Raw genomic sequence first — 9,626 nt, 5'->3', positions numbered from 1 at the left:
GGCGGAGGGGAGCGGGGAGGGGAGGGGGAGCGGGGAGGGGAGGAGGAGCAGCCTGGGAAACCGGGGCGCCAGGTCGGCGAGGAGGGGCCGGGAGAGTGCGGGAATGGGAGAGTCGGGGCCCCAGGACTCCGTGACATCCGGGCGCAGCGGACGAGGAAGGGTCTGCGCGGGGACCGGAGGGCCCGGCCGGGCCGCGGGAACAATGGGCGTCCAGCGCAGGGCCCGGGGCGGGGAAAGGGCCCGGCGCGGGCGGCGGGCGCGGGGGCCCACGGCCGAGGGCGCCGGCGCGGGTGCGGGCAGGGACGCGGGAGCGGGGCCGGCGGGCGGGCGCGCGTGTGGCCAGCCCGCGGTCCTCCGCGGCGGGGCGCGGGCCGGCCCGCTCGGCCTCCGGCTCCGTCGGAGGCGTTCCCGCCTCCCATTGGCCGCCGCAGCCGGGACGGGGCGGGGCCCCGCGGCCCGGAAAAAATGTAACTGCGTAAAAAAGTCCTCGCCTGGGTGACGGATGCTCAAAAGTTCAGGAGTTTTCCCAATGCTTCCTTAAGCGGCCGGCGCGCGCGAGACTGAGAAAGGTGACGCGGCCCGGGCCGGGGCCGGCGCGCTGCCCCCGCCCGCTCCTCTGGCCGCCCCGCCGGCGGCTGGGGCTCAGCCTCCGCGAGGCGCAGGCGGCGCGGCGGGCCGGGCTTCGGCTTGTTTTCCAGCCGGGGCTCCGCGCTCCCGCTCCCGCCGGGAAGCCGCGGCGCGCGATCCAGGCCGTCGGCCGCGTCCTCGTCCGGCCCTCTCTGCCGGCCCGAGGCGCCCCGGAGCCGGGCGCGCGCAGGGGAGGCGGCGGCCCGGCACCGGCCCGCGGGCCCGGACTCGGACTGGGCGGCCGGCCCGGCGAGGGCGGGGGGCGGCGGCGGCGAGCGGGGCCATGCAGGCGCGCTACTCCGTGTCCAGCCCCAACTCCCTGGGAGTGGTGCCCTACCTCGGCGGCGAGCAGAGCTACTACCGCGCTGCAGCGGCGGCAGCGGGGGGCGGCTACACGGCCATGCCGGCCCCCATGAGCGTGTACTCGCACCCGGCGCATGCTGAGCAGTACCCGGGCGGCATGGCCCGCGCCTACGGGCCCTACACGCCGCAGCCGCAGCCCAAGGACATGGTGAAGCCGCCCTACAGCTACATCGCGCTCATCACCATGGCCATCCAGAACGCGCCGGACAAGAAGATCACCCTGAACGGCATCTACCAGTTCATCATGGATCGCTTCCCCTTCTACCGGGACAACAAGCAGGGCTGGCAGAACAGCATCCGCCACAACCTCTCGCTCAACGAGTGCTTCGTCAAGGTGCCGCGCGACGACAAGAAGCCGGGCAAGGGCAGCTACTGGACGCTCGACCCGGACTCCTACAACATGTTCGAGAACGGCAGCTTCCTGCGGCGGCGGCGGCGCTTCAAGAAGAAGGACGCCGTGAAGGACAAGGAGGAGAAGGACCGGCTGCACCTCAAAGAGCCTCCGCCGCCGCCGCCGCCGCCGCCGCCGCCGGCCGGCCGCCAGCCCGCGCCTGCGCCCCCCGAGCAGGCCGACGGCGCGCCGCCCGGGGCGCAGCCCCCGCCCGTGCGCATCCAGGACATCAAGACTGAGAACGGTACGTGCCCCTCGCCGCCCCAGCCCCTGTCCCCGGCCGCCGCCCTGGGCAGCGGCAGCAGCGGCGCCGCCGCGGTGCCCAAAATCGAAAGCCCCGACAGCAGCAGCAGCAGCCTGTCCAGCGGGGGCAGCCCCCCCGGCGGCCTGCCGGCGGCGCGGCCGCTGAGCCTGGACGGCGCGGAGCCCGGCCCGCCGCCCGCGCCCGCGCCCGCGCACAGCCAGGGCTTCAGCGTGGACAACATCATGACGTCGCTGCGGGGGTCGCCGCAGGGCGCGGCCGCCGAGCTGGGATCCGGCCTCCTGGCCCCGGCCGCCGCGTCCTCGCGCGCGGGCCTCGCGCCTCCGCTGGCGCTCGGCGCCTACTCGCCAGGCCAGAGCTCGCTGTACGGCTCGCCCTGCAGCCAGAGCCCCGGCGCGGGCGGCGCGGGCGCGGGCGGCGGGGCGGGGGGCGCCGGGACCTACCACTGTAACCTGCAGGCCATGAGCCTGTACGCGGCCGGGGAGCGCGGCGGCGGCCACGTGCAGGGCGCGCCGGCGGGCGCCGGAGGCTCCTCGGTGGACGACCCTCTGCCCGACTACTCCCTGCCCCCGGCCACCAGCAGCAGCTCCTCGTCCCTGGGCCACGGCGGCGGCGGCCAGGAGGCCGGCCACCACCCCGCAGCCCACCAAGGCCGCCTGGCCTCGTGGTACCTGAACCAGGCGGGCGGGGACCTGGGGCACCTGGCCAGCGCGGCGGCGGCGGCCGCGGGCTACCCGGGCCAGCAGCAGAACTTCCACTCGGTGCGGGAGATGTTTGAGTCGCAGCGGATCGGCCTGAACAACTCGCCGGTAAATGGGAACAGCAGCTGTCAGATGGCCTTCCCTTCCGGCCAGTCCCTGTACCGCACGTCCGGGGCCTTCGTCTACGACTGCAGCAAGTTCTGACCTCCGCCTCCGCCCCGCCTGCCTCTCAGCCTGACCGAACCGAACCCCGGAGCAGGATCAGCCAAAAGGACCCTCAGCGCAAAAGCGAAACCAAAAACCCAGTGCGTAAAACGTCCACCAAACCAGCAAACAGAAGCCCTCCACACTTTGAAGTCACCAGCATGAAGAAAAGGCTTTCTTCTCTTAGAAGATGGATTCGGAGCCACCTCCACTTTGCTTTATCTAAACAAACAGAACCGTAAACTGTTTTGTACAGAGACAGCAGAGTCATGGTTTGTTAAAGGGCAGTGTTACTCCAGATAACACGTAAGTTTCTTCCTCTTTTCAGAGAACACCTCTCCTCCTCCTGCCCTGTCTCTTGTTCTCTCACCTGTAAGATATTATTTTATCCTCTATTGAAAGGAGGGAGGAAGTCCCCCGTACATGGAAATGGCTTTCTTTTTATTCCTGGACTTGTTTTAAAATGTAAATTGCAACATAGTAATTTATTTTTAATTTGTAGTTGGATGTCGTGGACCAAACGCCAGAAAGTGTTTCCAAAACCTGACGTTAAATTGCCTGAAACTTTAAACTGTGCTTTTTTGATTATGAAAAGGGAAACTGTATTAATCTTATTCTATCATCTTTGCTTTCTTTTTGTTGAGCATATTCATTGTTTATTAATAAATTACCATTCAGTTTGAATGAGACCTATATGTCTGGATACTTTAATACAGCCTTAATTCTTATGAGAAAAAGATTTCAGAGATTAAAACACTAGAAATTACCAATTCTCCTCCTAAATCTCTGGAAAAAAAAAGTAGAGACATCCTCTGACTATTCCTGGTCAAATTACGCGTGTAAGTCTCTTTTTGTTTAGATTTATTTTTTTCCTGCGGCATCTTTTGCAAAAGTACTATATAGTCAGCTTGCTTTGTGGCTAGTAAAAAGAGATTTTCCTAAACATATCTGAGTTGGCATATACACAAATGCATTTTCTCAGTAATGACAACAGGATTTGGAAATTTCAAGCCCATGAATCAGCGGCAGTCTCACCACAGGGATACCTGTGTGTGGAGAGGTAGCTGTGCCTTCAGATACACATTTGAATATTTGGCTTGTGTATCACTTAAAAAACTGTCGTACATACCAGACATCCCTGTGAGCCAAATGCTGGATGAATTTTCTTCCTGTTAATTTCACTCCATTTTAAGAGGGGGATAAAAAAACCTAGCTTTTAAATGTGTGTATATAAGTCATCCACATCTACAATCCTTCATGTCCAATGTAGGATTGATTTTTATTTTAATGTACTGCGGGTTGGAAAGGGATATTTAATCTTTGGGAAAACTATTTTAGAAGATATGCTTGTAGAACAATTATTTTGGGGGAAAAGATTTAAAGCAATAAGGAGAGGGAAGGAGCGCGAAGCAGGGTGTTTTAATCCAGGCGGTTTCTTTTCAGTCCCGTTTTTCTTGTTAATTTACAGTTAAACTTATGGGGCAGCCCGCTAGCCCCTCCTTTTGTAAATAACCCAGGAAATGTAATAAATTCATTATCTTTGGGTGATCTGCCCTGTCGATCAGACTCTGGGGAGCTGCGATTTGATTCCAGACTTTCAGGGCCTTTCCGTTTGTTCTCGAGATAATACAGTTCCCTGCTATCTGCCGCTCGATCTAGGGGCAACACTTAGCAGTAATTGCTGTTGCTTGTTGTCAAAATTTGATCATTGTTAAAGGATTGCTGCAAATAAATACACTCTACTTCCAGTCAAAAACTGCTTTACACGGCCTCTGATTTGCTGGGTCCCGGGCTCAGAGTCGAGCCGGGAGGCGCGGGGCGCGGCGTCCCCGGGGGCAGGCCACGGGGACCGGCCTCCCCGCCGCGCGGCCTCCGAGTTGCAGCCCTGGGCCGGGCGGTCTGGCGCCTCCCGGGAGCCCCCGTTTGGGAGTGAAGGGGAAGGATCCGCGGGCAAACCGCCTGGCTCCCGCGTGGCCCATTCGTGGGAACCGAGAGCGGAGCCGGGCTGGCGGACAAAGGGGCCGCGGCGGCGCGGGGCCGGCCCCGAGGGAAGCGGCCGCAGGTGGCCAGCGGCCGGGTCCGCAGGACGCGGAGCGCCCCCACAGGCCCCCAGGCGGGCTTCGGGAACCGAGCCCTCCGGCCTCAGCCGCCCCGATTTTCTGAGCGGTGGGCGGCCGTGTGGACCCGGCTCTACCCGGCCTCGGGACCGGACGCTTCTCCGCTAATTAGGGGGAAGACGCGTCCCGGGCGCTCAGCGCCCACGGCCCCTCAGCGCCCACGGCCCCTCCTCTCCGCCCGGCTGGGTCGGGCGCCAGGAGAGCCGCGCAGAGGCGCCGCTGGCCGGGTCCGAGGCGGGCGGGCCCACCGCGCCTCTGTGCGTGGCGCGGGGCTGCGGTCCCGCGCCGCGCCGCCGCTTTGTCTGGAGGACGCACGTGCGTTCGTCCAGCGCGCGGCGGCCCCGGGGCCACGGGCAGGCCCCGCCGCCGGTGCCCCGCGCGCCCTGGCCGGCCTGGCAGCCTCGGCCTGGCCTGTCGGCCGGCGCTGGGCCCGGGCGGCCTCTCCGCTGGGCCGCGTCCCCTCTTGGCGCGCGCGTCCCGTTCGCGGAGTCCGCTGGGCAGCTAGAGCCGCTCCTCGGGCAGGGGGCGTCCCCGCGGCCTCGGGGCCCGGCCTCGACCCGCCTTCGGTGCTCGGCTGCGAGGGTGGGAGAGAGCTGGTCGGCCCGGCGGCGCTTCCGACCCGGCTCGTCCTTCTCGCCCGGAGTCCCTGGGCTGGAGAGGGAGCCCGGCGCGGCGCTCTGGCTTCTGGAGGAGGCCGGCGGGCAGCCCCGGCCCAAGCAGGGGAGCGCTTGCCTGCTTGCTCCCCAGGGAAGCCTCAACAGTCCCTTCTGCCTTTTCGATCCCAGCGTTCGAAAGTTAGGGCTTTAAGACATGCGTCGAGGAAGGTGCTTGGGTTGCCTTGTAGGCAGAGAAAAGAGTTTTCTCTACAGGAGTGGCCCAGGGCGTTGTTCAGAAGCTGTGTTGGCACAGAAGGGTGCAGGGCCTGGTCCTGAGGCTGATGTTAGATCCCCTTATGTGGCGTGTTCTGCTCTCGGGACATTTTGGCTTCTCGGATACAGTTTAAGGCCGACTCTGCCACCTGATCCTTGGGAGGTTGGGGCTCTTTATTCTGGAGGGACCCCGAGTTGTTCCTTAGTGCTTTGCACATTTGATTGAAACTGTTACAGCAACAAGGATAATTTTGCTGTGAGGTATTCTAAGAGAAACTCGCTCATGTTTGAACAAATAGCACAGTTTGGAATTAGCCTGGGACATCACACAGGACCCAGTGGGGGGACTGGGCTCGTTTGGAAGCCTGTCTCTGTGGGAAGCCCGAGGAAAGTCAGTCTTCTTGTCCTGTGTGTGGCAGTGGGCACTTCTTAGCAGTTTCTACAGGGGCAGGCAATTCTCGGGCGTGCTGCCTGCCACATCCAGGCTTGCATTTGGCGCGTCACACGGTGGTGGGTGCTGTTCTCCAGGGTGATGTAGGTTACAGGCCATTCCCACCAGACTGCATGCAAACAAGGACACGTTTTACAGTCCATCGTGCCCGCAGCTTGTGTCGTTAGTGATGGAGGGCTGCAGGCGAATAAGGCTCGATTGTGCTGGTGGCCCTCAAGCCCTTGGCTGTTTCCTGCAGGGTCAGAAGCAAGGTCAGGAAACAAGCCTGCCTTCCAGCCCTGTGGCTCTCCTGAACTTTGATGGGTGAAGAGAGACGGGGCCTTCGCCCCTCTCCCTGTTGCCTTTGGAGGGGTCTCGTTCGTAAGGTGGAGAGCCCTCCGTTTTGTTGTGGATGGCACGGTGCTGGTCTGGCTGCCCGGGCGGGAGGCGGCACCCCCGTGGATCCAGGCCGTGCCCTGTTGTTGGCGGCAGTGGGAGTGATAATTTCTTTCCACAGTCACCCCACGCCCGGAGCTTCTGGGGGGCTGTTTGCCCTGGAGCTCAGTGCCTAGCGTGGGGATGGCCTGCCTGGTGTCGCTGAGTCTTCGGGCTCCTGTGGACTCATTTTGTAGATCTGTTCCTGAAGCCATTAGGCCTTCCCACCGGGTCATAAACAAATGTCGCTTTAGGGGCAAGATTGATGGTGGACACGTAATAAAGCGGTCGGGCGGGTGAGAATCTGATTCTGTGCGAATGGTTCTTCAGCCAGGCAGGGAGCTTTGGGGGAGGTCGAGAGAAAAAGGACCCAGAGACTGTATCAGAGTGTTCACCCCAGGAACCCCGGGGGAGGGGGGTGATGCACAGCCTGATTGATTCAGGGGATGGCCAAGGCAAAAAAAAAAAAAACCCTTCGACATGTGCTTGGGGCTGAAATGCCAGTTTCAAGACCCCATTTTCCTGAAAGTTACTATTTCAATTTATAAGGAGGCCAAGAGGTTCCTTGAAAAGAGCTGTTTATTAATGGCATTTCAGTCACACCTAAACACAGCCTTCCTCTGACACCGGAGTATCGGGCCCTCTGCTCCGGGTCCCCCTTTGGTGGCGACTCCATCGTCAGCACGCAGCTCTGCTGTCTCGGTTTCTGCCCCCGCACCCCCCTCTATCCTCCCCTTCTCCCGCCCTCAGCCCCCCAGGCCTCCGCAGACGCCTGGGGGCCGAAGCCCCTCCTGGGAGGGTTCCCACCCAGCAGGGCTGCCTTTCGTGTCCACCGCGCTGGGCCTGGGCCGGATGTGGCTGCCGGCTGGCGAGCAGGCCTTGGACGCCCGGCCCCAGGGAGCAGGACAGGCTGGTTCCAGGTCCAGATCTGGTTGGAAAAGGGGCGATGGTTAATCCAAGGAATTCTAGCTCCGAACCCCATTCAGAGGAATGAAAAGCGCTTCCCCATGACGTTCTCCACGGGATTAGGAGTGGAAAATTGAGCGAAATGGACCATGTCCGCCTTGTTGGAAACCAGACTACGGCCTAGGGAGCAGGAGGGCAGCCTAAGACCTTCGCTGCGCTGTTCCTTCTCACCCGGCTCCAGAGAAGTCTCTGCTTCACATTATTTTGTTGTTGTTGACTTGATTTTTTCCCTCACTGATTTCAAATTTGCAGCATATTGAGCTTATTAGAGGGGATGCAGTGGGCTCTGGGATCTCCTGGCCTACAGGCGGGAGTCTTCAGCAGGAGAGAAGGGCGGAGCTCCTGGAGGAGACCAAGACAGCTCAGAGTGGCTGGCGGGGACCCTGCGGGACTCCGGCGCCTCCCCAGGCCCACTGCTCCTCCAGGTGGCTCCCACCTCCCTCCCCCCTACAGAGCACCTCCTGTCTCTGCCTTTGGTTCCTCCAAGCCGCTGCTGTCCCCGGGGCCACTCCCAGGAAGGACCTGTGTGGGCTGCTCCTTTGCCCCCCGAGTCAGCACAGCTCAGTGCTACTTGGGTGGCCCTGGGACTGCATTTCGGGAGCCCAGGGAGTGAGTGAGCAGTGGGCAGGCAGCCAAAGCTGTGGGCCTCCTCCCTGAGCGGGTGGTGGCACCCCAGGCTTGGCCTCAGGGGCAGAGGAGGCCTCCCCTGGGCGCAGGCTGGAGGTTGGTCGCCAAGGCTCCGAGCTGGAGGCTGGGGAGTGAAGGGCTTTGCTGCAGGGCTTTGGGGACGATTTACATGACAGATGAGAGGGAGAGGAGACAGACCCTTCCCTCCGCCATCACCCACCCCTGGGAAAAGGCAGGAAAACCAACGCTTTTAGCGCCATTAACTCCTAAGGCCTCTGCTTTCCCTTCAGTATAAAGGTTGGTCCCTGGGCCCGAGGCAGCGCGGGTCCCTTAGTGGCTACACTTGGGAACACCGGGCAGGAGTGCGAATCGCGTGTTTAGGAAGCGATCGGATTCTCAAAAAAATCTGAGAGTGGAGGGAAGACGAGGACTGTGTCCCCTGCGCAGAGAGAGCCCCGCGTCCCTGGCCGCGGACACGGGAGCGAGCCGGTGCGCGAGTGCGCAGCGCCTGGATTCCCGCTGGGCGGGGGCTGCCCCAGGGTCTTCCGTGCGGCCCGAAGGGCCTTTCGTCGTGGTCACCCCGCAGGAGATGCGCTGGACCTGGCATTTGGCGTTAGGTCCCAGCGGGCGGCGGCGGAGGGGCCGTGGAGGAGACGCGGAGGCCCCACTGTGGCTCCCGGGCTGGCCGTCTGGGAGCCAGACACCCCTGAGGCGTCTGCGCGCGGCGTCGGGGAGGCCGGGCCGCGGCGTCCAGCGGGTCTGGTGACTGAGAACCCGCCCGCCGCCGCAGCTTCGCAGGCTGTTCCCGGGAGAGGGTCGGGGGCCGCGGGGAGAAGCAGCGCGACAGGAAGCCCTCGCTGGACGGCCTCCTCGCCATAACAAGCCGAACTCCAGCCGGGGTCCTGCTTCCCCGCAAACGGCCCTGCCGCGCCCGGCCGCCCCTCCTGCCCCAGGGGGCCTCGCGGTGGGTCCAGGCCTCGGATCGGAGCCGCCTTCCTCGGAATCCCGTGGCGGCCGCCGCCGCGGTTCGCCGCCGCTGGGCGTTTGGGGCCTCGGCTTCTGAGCATCGCATCTCGCGCGCCTTGGGCGCTCGGCGCGGGGCTGAGCCGTGCGGTCCGTCCTTAACTGCGGTTCTCCCGCGTCCTCCACTAGGCCTGCGCTCGCGGTGCTGGGACACTGCGGGGTGTGGGGGTCCCGCCACCCGCGCTGGGGGAGGGGCGCCTGACCCCCGGCGGCCCGGCGGTAGGTGTGGCAGCCGCGGACCCCGCATCCACGTCGGGGATCCTTCGTACAGTAGCTTCCGCGCCCGGCGCCTGGTCCCCGAATGCAGAGATCAAAGAGGGGTAGCTGAGAGCGGGGCGACCCGTGCCTGCGACCCCTGACCCTGGAGGGAGGGTGGGAGCCGGGGTCGGGGGTCAGGCCGCGGTCGCTGGCCTCCCTGCGGGGCCGCTCCCCCGGCAGAGACGATGGGGCCCGGCCGTGGTGCCCGGGACGGGCCAGCGGAACATCCCGCGGCGGGCCCAGGAAACTGAACGGCTGGAGAGGCGGTCGCGGGCTGATCGTGGTGGCACTGCCTGGACCCGGGGACCGCGGGTCAGCGACGCCGGGCGCCAGGGAAGGGGCGCTGGATGCTT

At 63.7% G+C, this 9,626-nt stretch overlaps 1 protein-coding gene across 1 annotated transcript; it reads left to right on the top strand.

The window, feature by feature from the left end:
- Positions 1–488: 488 nt before the first annotated feature.
- Positions 489–4,304, top strand: FOXC1 (forkhead box C1). Its single transcript, XM_070778498.1, has one exon. The coding sequence runs from the start codon at positions 911–913 to the stop codon at positions 2,546–2,548; it is 1,638 nt and encodes a 545-aa protein (XP_070634599.1). The 5' UTR covers positions 489–910; the 3' UTR covers positions 2,549–4,304.
- Positions 4,305–9,626: the final 5,322 nt, after the last annotated feature.

The sequence above is a fragment of the Bos indicus genome, chromosome 23 (genome assembly GCF_029378745.1).
Source record: "Bos indicus isolate NIAB-ARS_2022 breed Sahiwal x Tharparkar chromosome 23, NIAB-ARS_B.indTharparkar_mat_pri_1.0, whole genome shotgun sequence".
NCBI classification, from domain to species: Eukaryota; Metazoa; Chordata; class Mammalia; order Artiodactyla; family Bovidae; genus Bos; species Bos indicus.
This window is presented reverse-complemented; position numbering and strand designations above follow the sequence as displayed.